General features: G+C 35.5%; 1 protein-coding gene across 2 annotated transcripts in view; it reads right to left on the bottom strand.

The window, feature by feature from the left end:
- Positions 1-23,893, bottom strand: part of DNAAF4 (dynein axonemal assembly factor 4) — a 79,765-nt gene that overhangs the window by 16,055 nt on the left and 39,817 nt on the right. For both annotated transcript variants that reach the window (XM_022579553.2, XM_022579552.2), the window contains exons 4-6: positions 22,862-23,093; positions 4,882-5,027; positions 3,472-3,581 (exon numbers count right to left, since the gene is read on the bottom strand). In XM_022579553.2, coding sequence (XP_022435261.1) covers positions 3,472-3,581; positions 4,882-5,027; positions 22,862-23,093 — 488 coding nt within the window. The remainder of the gene's footprint in view (positions 1-3,471; positions 3,582-4,881; positions 5,028-22,861; positions 23,094-23,893) is intronic.

The following is a 23,893-nucleotide window of genomic DNA, read 5'->3' as shown; positions in this document are numbered from 1 at the left end:
GAATGGATAAAGAAGATGTGGCACATATATACAATGGAATATTACTCAGCCATAAAAAGAAACGAAACTGAGTTATTTGTAGTGAGGTGGATGAACCCAGAGTCTGTCATACAGAGTGAAGTAAGTCAGAAAAAGAAAGACAAATACCGTATGCTAACACATATATATGGAATCTAAGAAAAAAAAAAAAGGTCACAAAGAACCTAGTAGCAAGACAGGAATAAAGACACAGACCTACTAGAGAATGGACTTGAGGATATGGGGAGGAGGAAGGGTAAGCTGTGACAAAGTGAGAGAGTGGCATGGACATATATACACTTCCAAACGTAAAACAGATAGCTAGTGGGAAGCAGCCGCACAGCACGGGGAGATTAGCTCGGTGATTTGTCACCACCTAGAGGGGTGGGATAGGAGGGTGGGAGGGAGGGAGATGCAAGAGATATGGGAACATATGTATATGTATAACTGATTCATTTTGTTATAAACCAGAAACTAACACACCATTGTAAAGCACTTATAATAAAGATGTTAAAAAAACAAAAAACAAAAAAACCAAGGGGGACTTTGAATTGATGTGCAGTGTAAATTTTTTTCAAAAGATATATCTTTATCATAAAGTGTAAAAATGAATGCAACTTTTAACAAGAGGAAAAACAAAACAAAATTGGGATAACCATCTACCTTTGGCCTTGACCCAATTTTCTCCACTCTTCTTGAGGACAGTACAGCCACCTCTTCTGTCTCATCTGCACATCTATTCAAACCTTTTCTATTCTTAAAGAAGAACAAAACAAAACAAAATCTCTGAAAGTTTCTATTCCATTGGCTTCTGGGAGTATTTTTGTGTACTCCTTTATTTTACCAGGTCTTCAAATGTTGGTAGGTCACAGGGTTTTATCCTTAGGCCACTACTCCTCTGGTCTACGTGCTCTTTTCAGATATCTCACCTACTCTTGTTAATCAACTGCTACATAAATGCTGATAACCTCCAAATCATTAATACACTGTTGGCCTCTCCCCTGAGTTTCAAACTTGCTGGACACTGTCAGCCAGACTGACCAAGAGGCAGCTCAAACTTAACATATTCAAAACTGAACTTACCTACATTCCCTCCTAAATGGCCCTCTTCTAGAGTTCTCTAATTCAGTTGGTGGCATCATATAATCAATCATTGAGACGAGAAACCCAAAGTCGCCCACAACTACTCTTCTCTCACTCCCCAACAATCACTCAAGAAGTCCTCCCTATTTTACCTCCTGAATATTTCTCACACTGCTCTCCTCTTCACCCTATAACAATGTCATAATGGTTCAAGACCTCTGCCATAGTTTCTGCAACACATTTTTCCCCACCTTACAGAATAAAATATAAGAATAACACAAGGCCACTGCCTATTTTTCTAGGTTCATTTGGCATTATTCCTAGCACCAAATTTATGTTTTAGGAAGCAATAAACTACCCAGTTCCTGACCTATATATCACAGTATTCTTGTCTCTGAGCTTTTGCTCATACCGTCTCCTCTGCTATTGCCTTTCTGTCCTTCCTCCTGAAACTCCTACTTATCATTAAGAGGAGCTCAAGTGCTATATTCTTTAGGAAGCTCTTCCTGAAACTACCTTTCTTCCTTTAAGGTTAGGTGCCCCTCTTTTGTACTCTGATTTTACCTTGTTCTTTCTATGTATTGTACTTCCCACACAGTGTTATAAGTATTTGTATTTTCTATGTATTGTACTTCCCACACAGTGTTATAAGTACTTGTATATGTCCCTCTTCTCTACTGATCTCTGTAGCTCAGAGCCTAGCCTACATTCTGACAAACCACAAGTAATCAACAGATATTTATTTAATGGTTTAATAGATGGAGAAGAAGGAGAGGGGATTTTTGTTGGGAGTAAGAGGAACAAACCTGTCAGCCCCAGGCTTCTGAACTTCAGAAAAATTGTTAACTCCAGCTCAACTCCACAAATCAATCTCTGGTGTTGTTATCAGATACGAGAAAAGACCAAGGATGAACAGAGAGAAGATGAGAAAAGAAAAACACAGATTTTGTGGTTAGACAGATAAATCTCCCCACCAAAGATGTCCACATCCTAATCCCCAAAACCTGGGAATATATTAACTAAAATGGTTAGTTAGAAAGAACCTTGCAGATGTGATTAAGTTAAGGATCTTGCAGTAGGAGATTATCCTGGATTATACAAGTGGGACTAATGTAATTACAATGGCACTTATAAAAGAAAGAGGGAGGCAGGAGAGCCAGAGTCAGACAAGGAGAGGTGACTATGGAAGCAAAGTTCAGGGTGACGCAACTGCTGGTTGGGGGCCATAAGCCAAGGAATGTGGGCAGTCTCAAAGCTGGAAAACCCAAGAAAATAGATTCTCCCTTACAGCCTCCAGAAGGATTGCAACTGATATCTTGATTTTAGCCCAGAAAAACCCATTTTAGACTTCTGACCTCCAGAACTATAAGATAATAAATTTGTATTATTTTAAGCCACTAAGTTTGTGGTAGTTTGCCATGGCAGCAATAGGAAAATAATACAAAAGTGTATAAAATGAGATAAATAATATCTACAAAATTGCTTCAAAATATGAACTCGAATTACCACAGAATATAGCAGAATTCATTGTTGTTAACTGTCTAAAAGTTTACACACAGAGCCACATATAAATAAATAAAAGGATTGTCTGGATATAAAATGATAATTTATAGGATAATTTGATAATCTTTTAAAGATGGATATGACTAACCAAAGTAGCTCTAGTTTTAAAGAACCATGATTTTTTTTCTAATAAATTTATTTATTATTTATTTTTGGCTGTGCTGGGTCTTTGTTTCTGCACACAGGCCCCTCCCTAGTTCCGGCGAGCGGGGGCCACTCTTCGTTGCGTTGTGCAGACTCCTCATTGCTGTGGCTTCTCTTGTTGCGGAGCATGGGCTCCAGGCACTGGGGCCTCAGCAGTTGTGGCAGGCGGGCTTCAGCAGCCGTGGCTCATGGGCCCTAGAGCACAGGCTCAGCAGCCGTGGCGCACGAGCTTAGTTGCTCCGCGGCACGTGGGATCCCCCTGGACCAGGGCTCGAACCCATGTCCCCTGCACTGGCAGGTGGACTCCCAACCACTGTGCCATCAGGGAAGTCCCCAAAGAACCAAGATTTTAAGGGAAGTAGTATGAAGGACTTATGTTAAACGTTAAGTGATTTAAAAAGGGATTTTGATAAACAATCCAAAAGACGTGATATTTTTCATTTCCATGACATATAAATACAAAAGCAATAAAAATAAGAGTCTTATTTGTTATAAGATCTGGCTTTTTAAATATGGAAGCACTACCTACAGAATTGGCATATTTGCATTATTTCTCCCCCAAACTCACACACACACATATGTCAAGATAACTAGAAAATATGTAAGTATTAATATCTACATAAATTTATTATAAATCTCATGGGCAGAGTTCAAACAACTTACTTTCCTTTGTCCTTCAACCATTCTGGGTTCTTTTCCTCTTCTTTTAAATCACAAAGTTCAGGAATGTCAGTATTCATTGCTCTTCGTGCCTCTGCTTGTTTATGTAGCCACTGAAATGAGAATGAAGTTTAATGAAGGACACAAAAGTCTTGTTTTATCAGAAGTTACTTTTAGATTTTCCATCTTCCTATACAAGATGGAAATACTATTTGTTATGAACTGAATGTTTGTGTCCTCCAAAATTCATATGTTGAAGCCCTAATCACCAATGTGATGGTATTTGGAGATGGGGCCTTTGGGTGATAATTAAGCTTGGATGAGGTTATGAGGATGAGACCCCCATCATAAGATTAGTGTCCTTATAAGAAGAGGAAGAGACCAGAGGGCATGCTGGCACCCCACCCCACCCCACCCCAGCATCCTGACCGTGGACTTCCCAGCCTCCAGAACTGTGAGAAATAATTGCCTGTTCTTTAAGCCACCCAGTCTATGTACTTTGTTATAGCAGTCTGAGCAGACTGATAAAATAATTGATGGTGGTGGTTTTAAACTTCTAGTTTTTATACATCTTTAAGCTTTTTTTTAAACTTCACTAGCTGATTAAGATCAAATGTATAAAAATTTCTAGTCCAAATTTCATCCAAATTTCTGGGAGTTCATGTGAATATTGTTTTATTTTTCTTGTTTATAATGTATATATATATATTTTACATTATAAAAATATATAAATGATTTTTAAAATTATAACCTTATAGTTACAGAGGTACTTTTATAAATAATAAAATATAGAAATATGCTGTTAATATAAGAAAAAAATTAATATTTATTAAGTGTCATTATATCTTAAGGAGATTCAATTATTTCCACAACTTTTCAATTGAGGTATCAGTTCACACCTTACAGTAAAAAAAAAAAAAAAAGCAGTTCTTAGTGCTTACACAACTAAATATACAATATTCAAAATCCCAGAGCTCAGGAATTTATAAATGAATGAAAGATATTAATGCCAAATGTCACATTAGAAATACTTGATATTAATAATTAATTGTAATAAAATAATAAATTTACAAATCTTTTCTTACCGCGACATACACTGACCCAAAGTTTACAAATCTATTATGGAAAATGATGTATTTGATAAAATAAATGCACATGCAACATTTCATCTCCTGGGATAAGCAAGAACACTGGATATTAAACCAGTGTTTTCTCATCAGCATTCTGGAGCCAAAAAAGAAATAAAAATCCTGCAAAATATATTTTTCTCAAAAGGAAATATTAAATTTTTTCATGAAGTAATATCTTTAGCCTAATGAATACTTTAAAAATTCAGACCCAGTAACAGTTTCAATATATGGAATAAAAAATATTTTCATTGTGGTCACTGTAACTAACAGCAAGTATACTAACCTCCTCTTCTGCTGCTACCTGTGATTCCCGGAGAGCAGTTGGGAATACTCGAGGGGTAAAGTTGATTTTAATACTGCCGACAGAGCGAGGAGCAGGAATACTGTCTTCCTTTAACTTCTCAAAAAATATAATTTCTGAATTTCTCCCTTCAAAAACAATATTAGCAACTAAGTTATTTATCTCTCATTTCCTAGTTAACAAGCTGACTTTTAAGGTAATTACACATTAAAGCTACTTCTAAAATCCTATACAAATAATCCAAACATATTTTCTACAATAAGGCATGTAAAATCCCTCATTGAAATTATGGCAGCTAATTATCTGTTCTTTCAATGACCTCAGCTACTTTTCTGGGGTTCTCTTTGTTAAACCACACAGTGTCTAACTTACATTCACTATAGAGGAAGCCACTCTAGGCAACTTAATCTACATCAACTCTAGAGGAGGGCACCTAGGCAAAGCCATCATTTTCCTTAAGCTCTGATATCAGTATCTTCTATAAGCTCCCTGGTGATGATATAAAAGTTTTTCAGCTATTAAAGACAGCTAATGGGAACAGGCAAAGAGTTGTAATGAAAGGCCATACATTTGTATAAAGGTAGTTAGATGTAATAATTATTAAGTCAATATAAGAGAAGAAATTAATCTATATGTTAGAATATAAACTATATGAATAAAGGGAAGGAAAGGTACTAAAAAGGAAAAGTACTAAAAACATGATATACAGATTTAAAAGGCAAAATCAAAATTGTTTAAAAAAAGATTTTCCAGAAACATGACAGAGAGTTAATATCCTTCATATAAAATGAATACATAAAATTAAGATATAAAACTTCCAATTTAGGGAACTGGAAGTGATGCAGTGGTTAAGAATCTGCCTGCTAATGCAGGAGACACGAGTTCAAGCCCTGGTCTGGGAAGATCCCACATGCCGTGGAGCAACTAAGCCCGTGTGCCACAACTACTGAAGCCCATGCGCCTAGAGCCTGTGAGCCACAACGAACAGTAAGCCCCACTCGCCGCAACTAGAGAAAGCCTGCACACAGCAACAAAGACCCAACTCAGTCAAAAATAAATAAATTTATATATTTTTTAAAATGTCTGAAAAAAAGAGAGAAAATTTTAAAAAAATAAAAAATAAAACTTCCATTTTAAAGAAAAATTGAAAATGGCATGAATTAACATTTCAAAGGGAGGGAGGAGGGGAGCAAGAAAGAAAGAATAAGGACTCAAACAAAGAAAGTAACTTCAACAAAGTTCAGCCTCCCTTAAGAGTGGTGTAGTTATGTGCCAAACCTGAGACAACAGAATATGAATATAAGTGCTGTATAAAACTTATGGATCATTATCTTACATGTAAATCTACTTGCAATGGACTTCCTCTTTCCCCTTCCCACTGGCTAAAAAACAATGCCAACTGCAGCATCCACCTTGGACACAGAAATGGAAGCCAAATGATGTGATGATATATGTGGCCCCACCAGCTTAGATGGCCCCGTGGAACAAAGCCATCTATCAGGCTTAGATTGATTGCTGTTACATAATAAGTCTTAGATTACAGAGAATTCAATTTCTATCTTATTTGGTCTGTAACTTTGGACCTCTTTATTTCAGCAGTTGGCTTGAACCTACCTAACACAATGTCCTAAGAATTTTATAGCCTGGTAAACTGTTGTTCACTTGTGAAGCCAAGAGACAGTCCTAGATATGTAAGAACTAAGTAAATATACCATCTAGCCATGTTTTCTGAATTACTCAAACAAATGTTCCAGAACATGGACAAATAAAATTAAGAACTCAGGAGTGGGAAACCTGAGGGTAAAAATGAAAAAGAATGGGTTTTCTAAAACACACGAAAAAATGTTGTAAGATTTTTTAATGTTACTACAACAGAAGGAAAACAGAATAAAAAGTAAAAATGAAGTATGTAAGTTCACATTTTATACTAATGATTACTAGGATACACAACATGGAGGGAATAAGCACTATTCTTCCATAATGAGAAATTTAAAAATTACTTTGCTATTAATTTTGTTAAACAAAAGTAAATGAATAAACATTTGAAAATCCTTATGGAAATCATTATGGTGACCATGAGTTACATTAAAAATAGGATATCTAGCTTTCAAACTCTTACAGTAAAATAAGACAAACAGAAAAACATAAAAAGAAATTAGCTTTCTGTTTTCAGCAGCATAGGTTAAAGTTTTTACAAACTTTAACAAGCAATTTTACAAGCAGACAAAATGCTATGAACACATAAAATGCTTGATAAAAATATAACAAATAAACAAAAGTTTCAAGTACATAGTTCAGTTCAAAACCTATGCAAAAGAAAAGCCTTATCAGCAATTTATAGCCAGAGTAATCTCAAAAGCTGACAAAAAGCTATTTGGAAAGTTTTCAGATATAGATATAGATATCTATATAGGTATACCTATGAAGGTATATATCTATCTAGATATCCATATCTGTATCTGAAATTTTATGTATATGAATATATTATATATTATACATATATATATTAGAGACTATATATAAAGGATAAAGACTGGAAATTTAATGACGATATAGGTACAGAGGTGAAAGCTGAAAATGCAATTACAGCCTGAGAAGGGCTACACTCTCAGTGAAATGGACACATAAAATCTCTGTCCACAACTCCAAGAAAGTGAAGCATGTCTCCTCCTGGGGCTCTGGATAAGAGAAGAAAAAACGTCTCTCGTGAGAAACCTAAACTTCAGGTATCCCTTCCGAGTAATTCTACTTCTGCAAACCAGTACACATGAAATTTCCTCATATGCACACATAAAAATAATCCGTGCTGAAGATGAGCACACAAACAAAAACTACAAATCACATGCGGATACAATGTATGCTTCTTCCTCACAGTATGGAGAACAGTCAGCAGACACAACAAACAGGAGGACTGGCCTATTAAGAATTTGGAATAACAGAACAATCTGAAAGAGACTATAATAATTTAAAACATGCTTACTTAAAGAGCTAAGATAGGCTAAAATACATAATGAAAAACTAAGGTAATGAAAAAAGAACAAACAGGTATGAAAGGAGCAAACAGAACTTGCAAATGAAAAATATTGTCCCTGAAATTGAAAACTTCTAGGACAAGTTTAACAGCACATTAGGCATATTTGAAGAAAATTTGCAAACTAGAAGACAGATCTGAGGATATTATACAGAACGCAGCCAAGGAAGATAAAGGCAATTTGAAAACAATTTGCTATTTGAAAACAATAGCTTATAACTTCCCAGAACTGAGGTAAGACATACGTTCTTTGAGTGAAATTATACTCCAACTTCTGATATTATGAGATGAATAAATATAAAACTGCACTTAGAGTAATAAAATCAACATATACCAAAGTGAAGAATTTTAAAGCAACCAGAGACAAAGGATGGATTTACCTTATAAAGGATCAATATTAAATCAAGAGCAGACTTCCCAGGAGCAATATTAAAAGTCAGAAGACAATAGAAACATATCTTCAAGTTACTGATGGAAAATAACTGGCAATCTTGAATTCTACAACCATCTAAAACATCACTGAATAACAATAACAAAATAAAAATAACTGAACTTAACATTCAGATCTTTATTAAAGAACTACTAGACAGGTATAAAGACGCAGACCTAGAGAATGGACTTGAGGACACGGAGAGGGGGAAGGGTGAGCTGGGACGAAGTGAGAGAGTGGCATGGACTTATATATACTACCAAAAGTAAAATAGCTAGCTAGTGGTAAACAGCCGCATACCACAGGGAGATCAGCTCAGCTCAGTGACCACCTAGAGGGGTGGGATAGGGAGGGTGGGAGGGAGATGCAAGAGGGAGGAGATATGGGGATATATGTATATGTATAACTGATTCACTTTGTTATAAAGCAAAAACTAACACACCACTGTAAAGCAATTATACTCCAGTAAAGATGTTAAAAAAAAATTTAAAACTACTAAAGGATTTACTTAAAGGAAAGGTAATTGGATCCAGAAAGAACTTAGATGCAAGAAGCAAAAATAATTAAAAAGCAGTAAATATGGGTCAACAGAAATAGTAATGAGTATATGTGGTAAAGCCACACTAATGACTAAATAGAGAGGTTTAAAAATAAGGTGAGATCAGTTGAGTTCCTCCCGCCAAAAAAGTGGAATAAAATCTTTAGACAGTAACATAGAGGATGGGTACGACTGAAGTTCATGTATTAAATTTCCTTCTAATATTTACAAGTAATGGTAGAGATTAAATTTTGTTTAGTATGCACATTAAAAATAGAATTGTAATTATATCTATGTATCAAAACAGTTATAAAAAATTTAATATTGATCATTCAGAGAACAAAAATAGAATGTATACCTTTCAAATTAGTACAAAGGAAAGGAGGTAATTAATAAAAATTATTTAATCCAAGGCAGAAAAATAGAAAAAAGAACAAAAAAGGAAGTCTGGTAAATATAAATCACAAAGTAAGAGGGCAGAAGGAAATTCTAAGATGTTTGGATATATTTTATTTTATTTTTTAATTAGTTAATTTATTTATTTTTGGCTGCATTGGGTCTTCATTGCTGTGTGCAGGCTTTCTCTAGTTGCGGAAAGCGGGGGCTGCTCTTCATTGCAGTGCACAGGCTTCTCACTGCAGTGGCTTCTCTTGCTGAGGAGCATGGGCTCTAGGTGCATGGGCTTCAGTAATTGTGGCACGCAGGCTCAGTAGTTGTGCGCATGGGCTTAGTTGCTCCACGGCATGTGGCTTCTTCCCAGACCAGGACTCAAACCTGGGTTCCCTGAATTGGCAGGTGGATTCTTAACCACTGTGCCACCAGGAAGGTCCCAGGATATATTTTATTTATAATAATAAACCTAAGTAGCCCATATCAAAAGAAAGACTCACAATAAACAAAAATACACACTAGCAAACTACAAATGATTTATAAACACATTTGTATATAACACGATGACCCACATAATATAAAATATGCGAACAACTGTCATTCCTCTTTTATACATTTGGAAATTTTAAAAAAAATCTTAATAATTCAAAGACAAAAAAAAATCATGATGGGTTACAAAATATTTGCAACTAAATGGCAATGAAAACACAAGATTTCAAGACTTGGTGAATGTATTAATGCAGCATTTAAGAGAAAAAATAACTTCATATGCATGTGTTAAAAGATTCAAAAATTAATGCAAACAAATTGTATAAAGAACAGAGAAAACCCAAAGAAACTAGAAGAAGCCAAATAAAAATAAACACGGAAATTAATGGAATAGAAAACAAAGAAACAATAAAAGATCAACAAAACCAAAAATTGCTTTTCTGAACAAACAAAATTTGCAAAATGCTGCAATAGTTGATCAAGGAAAAATAAAATAGTATTAGGAACAACAACAACAAATATATATATACATACATATATATATATATATATATATATATATATACATTTCTTTCTCAGATTCTTTTCCATTATACATTACTACAAGACATTGAATATAATAGTTCCCTGTGCTATACAGCAGGTCCTTGTTTATCTATTTTACATACAGTAGTGTGTATATGTTAATCACAACTCCTGATTTATCTCTCCCACCACCCCCCGCTAAAAAAAAATGTTTTTTAAAATTATTTCTTATATGTGGAACCTAAAACAAAAAACAGACTCATAGATACAGAGAACAGATTGGTGGTTGTCAGAGGTGGGGGGTGAGACGTGGACAAAATGGTTGATGATGGTCAAAAGGTATGGACTTCTACTCATACAATACATAAGCCCTGTGAATGAAATGTACAGCCTGATGACTATCGCTAATAATGCTGTATAGCGTATTTGAAAGTCGTTAAGAGAGTAAATCTTAAAAGTTCTCATCTTAAGAAAAAAACTGTAACTATGTATGGTGCTGGACATATTTGCTAGATTTACTGTGATGATCACTTCATAATATACACACATATCAAATCATTATATTGTACACATGAAACTTATAATGTCAATTAAATCTCAATAAAAAAAAGAATTTAAAAAAAATTATTACTTTTCCTCTGTTTCTCCCTTCCCTCTTCCTAATACTCCTATTATGTGAATGTTGTACAACCTGAATGGATACTCTAGTTGTTTTATCTTTTCTATTTTAAAACCTCTTTGTTGGGGCTTCTCTGGTGGCGCAGTGGTTAAGAATCCGCCTGCCAATGCAAGGCACACGGGTTCGATCCCTGGTCCGGGAAGATCCCACATGCCACGAAGCAACTAAGCCCATGCGCCACAACTACTGAGCCTGTGCTCTAGAGCCTGTGAGCCACAACTACTGAGACCGCGTGCTGCAACTAGTGAAGCCCATGTGCCTACAGCCCATGCTCCGCAACAAGAAAAGCCACCGCAATGAGAAGCCTGTGCACCGCAACAAAGAGTAGCCCCTGCTCGCCACAACTAGAGAAAGCTGGCAGGCAGCAACAAAGACCCAACACAGCGAAAAATAAATGAATAAAATAAAATAAAATAATAAAATCTCTTTGTCATCTTATTCTATTTTCTGGAAAAAAATTAACAATATTCCAACTATTTGATTTAATTTTTAATTTTTTAAATTACATTTTAATTTCCAAACCGTTCTGTTAGGAAAAATTCTTTATTACAGCCGCTTGTCGCTGTTCAAGGATTAAAATATGTTCTCATCTCTCTGAGGACATTAATTATAGTTCTTTATTTTCTTTTAATTTTTGAATTTTATTTTTTTTATACAGCAGGTTCGTATTAGGCATCAATTTTATGCACATCAGTGTATACATGTCAATTCTAATCGCCCAATTCATCACACCACCATCGCCACGCCCCCATAGCTTTCCCCCCTTGGTGTCCATAAGCTTGGTCTCTACATCTGTGTCTCAACTTCTGCCCTGCAAACTGGTTCATCTGAACCATTTTTCTAGGTTCAACATACATGCATTAATATACAATATTTTTCTCTTTCTGACTTACTTCACTCTGTATGACAGTCTCTAGATCCATCCATGTCTCAACAAATGACCCAATTTCGTTCCTTTTTATGGCTAAATAATATTACATTGTATATATGGACCACAACTTCTTTATCCATTCATCTGTCGATGGGCATTTAGGTTGCTTCCATGACCTGGCTATTGTAAACAGTGCTGCAATGAACATTGGGGTGCATGTGACTTTTTGAATTATGGATTTCTCTGGGAATATGCCCAGTAGTGGGATTGCTGGATCATATGGTAATTCTATTTTTAGTTTTTTAAGGAACCTCCATACTGTTCTCCATAGTGGCTGTATCAATTTACATTCCCACCAACAGTGCAAGAGGGTTCCCTTTTCTCCACACCCTTTCCAGCATTTGTTGTTTGTAGATTTTCTGATGATGCCCATTCTAACTGGTGTGAGGTGATACCACATTGTAGTTTTGATTTGCATTTCTCTAATAATTAGTGATGTTCAGCAGCTTTTCATGTGCTTCCTGGCCATCAATATGTCTTCTTTGGAGAAATGTCTATTTAGGTCTTCTGCCCATTTTTGGATTGGGTTGTTTGCTTCTTTAATATTGAACTGCATGAGCTGTTTATATATTTTGGAGATTAATCCTTTGTCCGTTGATTCGTTTGCAAATATTTTCTCCCATTCTGCAGGTTGTCTTTTGGTCTTGTTTATGGTTTCCTTTGTTGTGCAAAAACTTTTAAGTTTCATTAGGTCCCATTTGTTTATTTTTGTTTTTATTTCCATTACTCTAGGAGATGGATCAAAAAAGATCTTGCTGTGATTTATGTCTAAGAGTATTCTTCCTATGTTTTCCTCTAAGAGTTTTATAGTGTCCAGTCTTACATTTAGGTCTCAAACCCATTTTGAGTTTATTTTTCATTATGGTGTTAGGGAGTGTTCTAATTTCATTCTTTTACATGTAGCTGTTCAGTTTTCCCAGCACCACTTATTGAAGAGACTGTCTTTTCTCCATTGTATACCCTTGCCTCCTTTGTCATACATTAGTTGACTATAAATGCATGGGTTTATCTCTGGACTTTCTATATTGTTACACTGATCTATATTTCTGTTTTTGTGCCAGTACCATATTGTCTTTTGATTACTGTAGCTTTGTAGTATAGCCTGAAGTCAAGGAGTCTGATTCCTCCAGCTCCATTTTTTTCCCTCAAGACTGCTTTGGCTATTCGGGGTCTTTTGTGGCTCCATACAAATTTAAAGATTACTTTGTTCTAGTTCCGTAAAAAATGCCATTGGTAATTTGACAGGGATTGCATTGAATCTGTAGATTGCTTTGGGTAGTAGAGTCATTTTCACAATATTGATTCTTCCAATCCAAGAACATGGTATATCTCTCCATCTGTTGGTATCACCTTTAATTTCTTTCATCTGTGTCTTACAGTTTTCTGCATGCAGGTCTTTTGTCTCCCTAGGTAGGTTTATTCCTAGGTATTTTATTCTTCTTGTAGCAGTGGTAAATGGGGGTGTTTCCTTAGTTTCCCTTTCAGATCTTTCATCATTAGTGTATAGGAATGCAAGAGATTTCTGTGCATTAATTTTGTATCCTGCAACTTTACCAAATTCATTGATAAGCTCTAGTAGTTTTCTGGTAGCATCTGTAGGATTCTCTATTTATAGTATCATGTCATCTTCAAACAGTGACAAGTTTTACTTTTTCTTTTCCAATTTGTATTCCTTTTATGTCTTTTTCTTCTCTGATTGCCGTGGCTAGGACTTCCAAAACTGTGTTGAATAACAGTGGTGGGAGTGGACATCCTTGTCTTGTTCCTGATCTTAGAGGAAATGCTTTCAGTTTTTCACCATTGAGAATGACGTTTGCTGTGGGTTTCTCATATATGGCCTTCATTACATTGAGGTAGGTTCCCTGTATGCCCACTTTCTGGAGAGTTTTTATCATAAATGGGTGTTGAATTTTGTCAAAAGCTTTTTCTGCGTCTATTGAGATGATCATATGGTTTTTATTCTTCAATTTGTCAATACAGTTTATCACACTGATTGATTTACGTATATTGAAGAATCCTTGCATCCCTGGGATAAATCCCACTTGATCATGGTATATGATTGTGTTAATGTGTTTTTGGATTCTGTTTGCTAGTATTTTGTTGAGGATCTTCACATCTATATTCATCAGTGATATTGGTCTGTAATTTTCTTTTTTTGTAGTATCTTTGTCTGGTTTTGGTATCAGGGGTGATGGTGGCCTCATAGAATGAGTTTGGGAGTGTTCCTTCCTCTGCAATTTTTTGGAAGAGTTTGAGAAGGATGGGTGTTAGCTCGTCTCTAAATGTTTGACAGAATTCACCTGTGAAACCATCTGGTTCTGGACTTTTGTTTGTTGGAAGATTTTTCATCACATTTTCCATTTCATTACTTGTGATTGGTCTGTTCATACTTTCTGTTTCTTCCTGGTTCAGTCTTGGAAGGTTATACCTTTCTAAGAATTTGTCCATTTCTTCCAGGTTGTCCATTTTATTGGCATAGAGTTGCTTGTTGTAGTCTCTTAGGATGCTTTGTATTTCTGCAGTGTCTGTTGTAACTTCTTTTTCATTTCTAATTTTATTGATTTGAGTCCTCTCCCTCTTTTTCTTGATGAGTCTAGCTAATGGTTTATCAATTTTGTTTATCTTCTCAAAGAACCAGCTTTTAGTTTTATTGATCTTTGCTATTGTTTTCTTTGTTTCTATTTCATTTATTTCTGATCTGATCTTTATGATTTCTTTCCTTCTGCTAACTTTGGGGTTTGTTTGTTCTTCTTTCTCTAGTTCCTTTAGGTGTAAGGTTAGATGCTTTATTTGAGATTTTTCTTGTTTCTTGAGGTAGGCTTGTATAGCTATAAACTTCCCTCTTAGAACTGCTTTTGCTGCATCCCATAGGTTTTGGATCGTCGTGTTTTCATTGTCATTTGTCTCTAGGTATTTTTTAATTTCCTCTTTGATTTCTTCAGTGATCGCTTGGTTATTTAGTAACGTAGTGTTTAGCTCTCATGTGTTTGTGTGTTTTACGTTTTTTCCCCTGTAATTCAATTCTAATCTCATAGCATTGTGGTCAGAAAAGATGTTTGATATGATTTCAATTTTCTTAAATTTACTGAGGCTTGATTTGTGACCCAAGATGTGATCTATCCTGGAGAATGTTCCGTGAGCACTTGAGAAGAAAGTGTAATCTGCTGTTTTTGGATGGAATGTCCTATAAATACCAATTAAATCTATCTGGTCTATTGTGTCATTTAAAGCTTCTGTTTCCTTATTTATTTTCATTTTGAATGATCTGTCCATTGGTGTAAGTGAGGTGTTAAAGTCCCCCACTATTATTGTGTTACTGTCGATTTCTTCTTTTATAGCTGTTGGCAGTTGCCTTATGTATTGAGGTGCTCCTATGTTGGGTGCATATATATTTATAATTGTTGTATCTTCTTCTTGGATTGATCTCTTGATCATTATGTAGTGTCCTTCCTTGTCTCTTGTAACAGTCTTTAGTTTAAAGTCTACTTTATCGGATATGGGTATTGCTACTCTAGCTTTCTTTTGATTTCCATTTGCATGGAATATCTTTTTCCATCCCCTCACTTTCAGTCTGTATGTGTCTCTAGGTCTGAAGTGGGTCTCTTGTAGACAGCATATATATGGGTCTTGTTTTTGTATCCATTCAGCAAGCCTGTGTTCTATTGGTGGGAGCATTTAATCCATTCAGGTTTAAGGTAATTATCGATATGTATGTTCTTATGACCATTTTCTTAATTGTGTTGGGTTTGTTTTTGTAGGTCCTTTTCTTCTCTTCTGTTTCCCAGTTAGAGAGAAGTTCCTTTAGCATTTGTTGTAGAGCTGGTTTGGTGGTGCTGAATTCTCTTAGCTTTTGCTTGTCTGCTAAGCTTTTGATTTCTCCATTGAATCTGAATGAGAACCTTGCCAGGTAGAGTAATCTTGGTTGTAGGTTCTTCCCTTTCATCACTTTAAGTATATCATGCCACTCCCTTCTGGCTTGTAGAGTTTCTGCTGAGAAGTCAGCTGTTAACCTTATGGGAGTTCCCTTGTATGTTATTTGTCGTTTTTCCCTTGCTGATTTCAATAATTTTTCTTTGTCTTTAATTTTTGCCAATTTGATTATTATGTGTCTCGGCGTGTTTCTCCTTGGGTTTATCCTGTATGGGACTCGCTGTGTTTCCTGGACTTGGGTGGCTATTTCCTTTCCCATGTTAGGGAAGTTTTCGACTATAATCTCTTCAAATATTTTCTCAGGTCCTTTCTCTCTGTCTTCTCCTTCTGGGACCCCTATAATGCGAATGTTGTTGCGTTTAATGTTTTCCCAGAGGTCTCTTAGGCTGTCTTCATTTCTTTTCATTCTTTTTTCTTTATTCTGTCTTGCAGCAGTGAATTCCACCATTCTGTCTTCCAGGTCACTTATCCGTTCTTCTGCCTCAGTTATTCTGCTATTGATTCCTTCTAGTGTATTTTTCATTTCAGTTATTGTATTGTTCATCTGTTTGTTTGTTCTTTAGTTCTTCTAGGTCTTTGTTAAACATTTCTTGCATTTTCTCAATCTTTGCCTCCATTCTTTTTCCGAGGTCCTGGATCATCTTCACTATCATTATTCTGAATTATTTTTCTGGAAGGTTGCCTGTCTCCACTTCATTTAGTTGTTTTTCTGGAGTTTTATCTTGTTCCTTCATCTGGTACATATCCCTCTGCCTTTTCATCTCATCTATCTTTCTGTGAATAGTAAAGGTTTCTTGATGCACTGTGACTGTTTCCACAAACTGATTTCACCAGGAGTCCCTCACGTGAGGACGTTCTGTCAGATTCTCTTGGTGTGTCAACTGTCTTCAGGTTCAACATATGAATGAAGTTTGGAGGTTGGTGTCCATCCTGCTAGTGTTGGAGGGTCTTCTGCAGAGGTGGGGGGTGGCTGTGGCTCACTGTGGGGACAAGGACACTGGCAGAAGTTCTGGGAAGTACTCAGCGTGAGCCCTCCCAGAATCTGCCATTAGCCCTACCTAATTATACTTCTTTTTAAGTTTTCTTCTATTCCCTGCATTACTTGGTTGTTCCAATTTGCATTTTTCTGTTTGGTTCTTGGCTGTCTGTTCATATTAAAGATGAAGTACAAATATCCTGACTGGAAGTTTTGTGTACATGAATCTAAACATTGTTGACTAGTGAGCTTCAGCATGGTGAACTAGTGGGGCCATTATAAATGCCAGGGCTTTTTCATCCTATACTAGTTAGCTTCCCTGTAGAGGAATTCTCCAGTCTACATAACAGGTGCACTGGGCTCCTGCATGCATATGGGGAAGAGAATAGAGCTAGAGGGGATCTCTTGAATCAGTATTTCGATTTTTACAATGCAGACTTTCACTCAATCTCTGTATTTTCAGAGCAGAATCTCACTCAGTCCTCAACTGTGCAGAAAGTAAACCTCCAGTTATCTGCTGTAGTACGGGAGGAGAGCTGGTAATCAAAGTCCTATGCACTTTCAACCAATCCTATTTTTTTCCAGACCTACGTTTGCCCCTACCTTTAGACGTACCTAGTTCTACCAAGTTGAAAAGGGACAAATCCACCTGCCCTGAAGCCTCATCTCTCCCACTACAATGCTTTTAGTAGCTTAGCAAATAGATAGCTCAGCAAATCAAAACTAGTTCAACAGATACCGGTAACTGACCTCAAGAGGCTTCCCCTTTTGGATTTTTTTATTTTTATGTGGAACATTTTTAAAGTCTTTATTGAGTTTGTTACATTGCTTCTGTTTTGTGTTTTGATTTTTTGGCCTCGAGGCATGTGGGATCTTAGCTCCCCGACCAAGGATCGAACCTGCATGCCCTGCATTGGAAGGCGAAGTCTTAACCACTGGACCACCAGGGAAGTTCTGGCTTCCCCTCTTGCACAAAGCTGTTTCTAACAAGACAAGAAAGCCCCCATAGTCATGTAACTAATTAATGCTCATTGATTCCCCTTTCCTCGTACCTTATAAATATAGACAACAGTACAAGAGCAGGGACCCTCAATTGGAGCCTTTTGGGGGAATGGCCTCACTATGCCTGGCCCTAAGCATAACTCTGTGGAATAGTAAGAACTTGAGGAAATCATGCGCACTTTGATGCTTTCCTGCCTAAAATCAATAAACATTATTTTTTCAATTTTATTGAGAAATAATTCATGTACAATAACTATACTCATTTTAAAGTATATTAAATGAGTTCTGACAGATGTACATGCTCCTGAAATCACAATCAACACAGAATATTTCTATCACCTCTAAGAGTCCCCTATAACCCTGTGAAGTTCATCCTTTCCCTTCACTCCTGGCCCCAGGCAACCACTGATGTGCTCTCAGTCATTATAAATTAGTATTTTCTAGAATTTCACACACTATGGACTGGTGTCTTGCTTTTTTCAGAATAATTTTGTGACTCATTCATATGTGTATCAGTAGTTGTATCTTTTTTAAAAAATAAATTTGTTTATTTTTGACTGCATTGGGTCTTTATTGCTGTGCACGGGCTTTCTCTAGTTGTGGCGAGTGGGGACTACTCTTCATTGTGGTGCGTGGGCTTCTCATTGCAGTGGCTTTTGTTGCAGAGCACAGGCTCTAGGTGCGCAGGCTCAGTAGTTGTGGTGCACAGGCTGAGTTGCTCTGCAGCATGTGGGATCTTCCCGGGCCAGGGATCGAACCCGTGTCCCCTGCATTGGCAGGCGGATTCTTAACCACTGGGCCACCAGGAAAGTCCCAGTTGTCTCCTTTTTATTGAAGAGTAATATTCCATTTTATGAATGTATTTCATAATTTGTTTATCCATTCACCTGTTGATGGACATTGTTTCCAGTTGTTCACTATTGTAAATAAAGCTGCAGTAAACATTTGAATACAAGTTTTTAGGTGGACACATTTCTCTTGTGTAAATACCTAGGGCTAAAATGGTTGAGTTATATGACAGGTTATATGACAGTTGACACTCTTCCAAAGTGGCTGTACCATTTTGTATTTTGACCATCATTGTACAAGGTCCAATTGTAGCACATCCTCAATAACACTTTGTACTGATGGACTCTCTAATATTTAATATTAGCTATCTTAGTGGATGTGTACTATATTTCACTGTGGTTTTAATTTGCATTTATTTACTAATGATGTTGAACATCATTTCATGTGCATATTGACCATTCATATGTCTTCTTTTGTGAAAAGTTCATTCAAATCTTTTGTCTAATTGTCTATTGGGTAGTTTGTCTTCTGTGTATATATTACGTACACGGTGAGGTAAGAATCAATGATCATTTGTTTCCATAGATACCCAATTGTTCCAGACTTTCCTTTCCCCATTGAACTGTTCTGCTTTTGATGAAAAGCATCGAACCACACAGGTAAGGATCTATTTCTGCTCACTGTACTCCATTCTTTTGACCTTTCTGTTCATCCTTTCACCAGTTCCACACTATCTTGATTACTGTAGCTTGATGTTAAGTCCTCAAATCAGGTAGTATAAAGGTAGTATAAGTCTAACATCTTTGTTCTTATTAAAATTTCTTTAGCTAGTCTAGGTCATTTGCATTCTACTATAAATTTTAGAATCAGCTTGTCGATTTCTATAAAAAGCTTACTGGTATTTCTGTTGGAATTGCATTAAATCTATACATCAATTTAAGGAGAAGTGACATCTTAATAATATTGAGTTTTCCTATTCATGAACATGCTATATCTCTCCATTTGTTTAGGCCTTTAAAAATATCTCTCAGTAATTTTTTATAGTTTTCAGTGATGAGATCTTACACTTCTTTTATTAAATTTATTCCTAAACATTTTGTGTCTTAGTGTTATTATAAATTGTTTAAAGTTTAATTTTCCAATTATTTGCTGTTGATAAATAAAATCATAAGTGATTTTTGCTATCTTATATCTTGAGATGTTGCTAAATTCACTTATTAGGTCTAGCAGTTATCTGTAGATTCCTTAGGGATTTCTACATAGACAATCATGTCATCTACAAATAGACAGTTTTACTTCTTCCTGTCTAATCCTCATGGCTTTTATTTCTTCTTCTTGTCTTAATGCAGCAGTTAGGACCTCTAGTATAATGTTGAATGAGGTAGTGAAAACAGACATGCTTGCCTTGCTCTTCAACCTAAGGGACAAAGTACACATTAATTCATCAGGAAATATGATGTTTGCTATAGATTTTTGTGTAGAAGGCTCTTATCAGATTGAGAAAGTTTCTTTCTAGTCCAATTTTTTATTATAAATGGGTGTTGGATTTTGTCAAATGCCTCTTTGCAATATTGAAATAATCACATTTGTCCTTTGTTCTGTTAGTATAATTATACTGAATGATTTTCAAATGCTAAATCAACCTTCCCTTCCATTACCCATTTCCAGAAGTCAAAAATTCTCTAGGTTGTGTGAAAAAAAAACATGACTACAGTGGTTGAACCAAACATGGGTTTATTTTTCTCACTTAACAAGCTTGAAGATAGTTCAGCACGATTTATCAGCTTTCCAATGTCATTAATGTCCCAGGCTCTTTCTTCTTCCCTGTTCTATCATTCTTAATGTATGGCATGCCTCTTCATGATCTCAAGAAGTGTTAATGCACTTCTTGGCAAAGATCTTCATCTTAGGTAGAAAAAGGAAAGGGGGAGCAAGCAGAAAGGAACTGGGGACATTTATCTCAGAAAAGTAATACTTTCCTATAAAACCTTACTAGATTTCTTCTTGCATTTCAAGAGCCAGAACTGTGCCACTTGGCTACATACAGTTACAAGAGAGTCTGGGGAAGTAAATTTTGTTTTCCCTTTTTTTTTAACTAATTTAAAATTACTTTGTAAAAATGAATCACTGTGCTTTGTTCCTTATTTTTTCATTTTATAATAAAAAATTTCAAATATGTACAAAAGTAGACAGGATAGAATAATCACAATCATGCATTCATGACGTGACTTCAATGATCAACTCATGGCCAACACCATTTCATCTTTACCTCTATCCACTTTCACATACCATATTATTTTGAAGCAAATCTCAGACATTATATTTACCTATAAATATTTCAGTAGGCATCTCTACAAGATGAGGACTTTATAAATTATCACATCTAAAGAAAACACCATATCACATCTAAAGAAAAAAAATGTAATTATTCCTTAATTTCTTCAAATATCCAATCAATACTCAAACTTCCAAGAGGTAAGTTTTTAAGCTGGACACATTTCTTCTGTCCCCTACCCCCAAATCATGATTCTATTGGTAAAAAAGGAAAAGGAGAGTATATATTGAGTAGGCAATCTACAGCACCCGCCACACCATTTGTATTCTGTATACTATAAAAGTAGCTTGTCTCAAGAACGTTTCTGGGGCAAATAATACAATATTCTTTCTATAGTTAAAAATGTTATCAAATGAGCATTTTTAGTTAAAGGTGGCATTAAAACAGTAGCATTAGACTTTTAGGAGCAGCCAAGTTTTCCTCTTTAAGAGGTCTAACTTTCCTGGCCAATGAGACATTTGTCAATTTTTTAAAGCCGTTACTCACAAATCCCAGCTAACTGAAGTTATTTGTATCTACAACATTTTATGTTCCTTAGGCACTGGCCACACGTTAAGTCATATTTGTATATTCTATAACTCCTAGTACAGAGGAGACACTGAGTAAATGAATATTTGTTAAATGCATGGACGAGATGGAAGAAAGTAACCAAAGCCTACTAAAGGATGCTACCAGTCATCCATAATGATACTACTGAAATAAGGAAAAAAAGGACTTCTAGAGTAAAAAATCCAAAAAAGGCTGATTTATACATTTTTTTCCTCCACCATGTTTAATTTCCCTTGTATCCTTGGATGAATTTTTTTAAAACATCTTCAGGATATCTCTTATATACAAAAGTTTGTTTGGGTTCCACCAGTGTTTTAAAACATCCTATTTGTTTAGAAGTAATTGAAATTAGGAAGGAAATGCTTTCAAATACTCCAGTTGTATCAATATTTTGTTGAAATGGCATTAAAGAAGGAGATAGTGTAGTAGTTAACTTGCATGTCAATATTAAACCACAAAAATATATAAATCTAATAAAGCTGCTGCTTAATATTTACTCTAAATGACTTTTTAACATGCTAAAACTCACTGTTAAAGTAGTAAAGACATGTAGCCTTTGAAAAGAACATAGGTTTCAGAATCAGATCTGGGTTCAAATCCTATAGGTTTGCTTACTGGGTAGTCGTTTATCCTTTCAAAACACCTATTTCCTTTAAAATAAGAATAACAGCACTTACCCCAAAGTGCTGTTGTGAGAATTGAGTGATACAATCAATAAAATTACCTGGAATATAGTAATCACCCAAGAAATGTTAATTGTCACTATTATGTAAGTGATTTAACTACAAAACGTTCCATTTACTAAACATAAATAAACCCCAAACGAAGTTTAATATTCTAAAATCAGATAAAAACAAACTCTTAGCTTTCAATAAAGAAAATTGCCCTCTCACCTACTTTTGAATACACCAGAATCAAAGGCCAGAAGAGTTCTTGTCTGCTTACAGTGAAGTTTGCTTAACAGTACTCATTTTCCTGAGTTATGTGACGAAAAGGTCTTTTAATGACATTCCTACTTTCTTATCTCTAAAGAAATAAATGAATGCTCCTGGTACTGCTAATTCACTCCAAGTCTTACGGCACCTGAGTTAAACACATATTTAACAACACCTGCATAAATTTCTAAAGGAAGCACATGAGTAAAAGCAATATCGAATCTTTGCTCATTTTATTATGAAAACTTCACTACTTCCTAGAAGGAATAAGTCTTTCACCTTAGTCTTTGTATTGTAGTAATTCATATACCAAAATAATGACCTAATACTGTGGATAGATTCATTCACATACACACACACACACACACACTCTGACATATATACTTCACTAACAGGACTCACTTTCCCAGAAAATATTAAGTAATCATTGTACCTTTTGTGGCAAGATTTCTAGATACTGAATTCCTAGTAAGACCTTTATGTTTTAATTTTTTTCTCTCTTCTTCACTTTGCTTTTCTTGTTGATATAATTTTTCTTCTCTCTGAACTATTTTATGTTCTTCAGCTTTTCTTTGATGTTCTTTCCAGGTTTCCAATTCTTTAGTTGCTTTTATCCGTTCATTTTCTTTCATATCTTCTATTCTTTTCCTCTCTTCTTCTTCAATCTGAAAAAATTAAAATTACCAAATCCTTTAAAACATACAAAAAGCAATATTTTAAAAATAAGAAATTCATTATAATAATTAGTTATTTTTACCTTTAAACACTTGTCATTAAATCTGCAGCAATAGTTAACAGTGAATAAAGAATTAAAATGGGAACGGTAAATGATTTAGCAGAATGCTCAATGATATGGTGTCACTGAACAAAGGTCTTAGTTCCAGATTTACCATTAACTATTGATATGTTCTTGGGCAGTCACTTTCTCTAGCCTCAGTTTACTTGCATGTAAAATGTGGACAGGCATTCAATTAGATGATATCTAAGGGCTTGGTTAATAAAAAAAAAAAAAAGGAAGAATTTATTACTCTGAAAGTTAAGTCACTTGTCCCCAAATCTTTACACACACACAAATACACATATGCAAACATTCGCCTTTCTACCAATGCCAGTCTTACCTTGTCTTAGGACTGAAGTTGTGCCGACCTTCACCTGAGGAATGAGGGAATATAAGAAGGGAATAGGAAGGAGGAACTAGGGAGTTCGTCTCTGGTGGGTGGAAATGTTTGAACTTTGAATCCTGCTGTCAACTATGTTTGCAATAGCAGTTATTTGACATTTCCACACGAAAAGCTAAATATCAGATGAATCTGAAAGCAATACATTGCTCAGTCATGTGCCAATTTTTCTCCCTTTCACAAACTTCCCTCATATGGGCAAGAAAAAAAAGTCCCTGTGAAACAGAGTAACTGGTTAGTATATATGGTCGACTCCATGTACCTAACCTTCCTATGGCAACAAAAGT

This window comes from Delphinapterus leucas, chromosome 2 (assembly GCF_059928025.1).
Source record: "Delphinapterus leucas isolate spDelLeu-1000000601 "Yukka" chromosome 2, BTC_Dleu_Yukka2, whole genome shotgun sequence".
Classification (NCBI taxonomy): Eukaryota; Metazoa; Chordata; class Mammalia; order Artiodactyla; family Monodontidae; genus Delphinapterus; species Delphinapterus leucas.
This window is presented reverse-complemented; position numbering and strand designations above follow the sequence as displayed.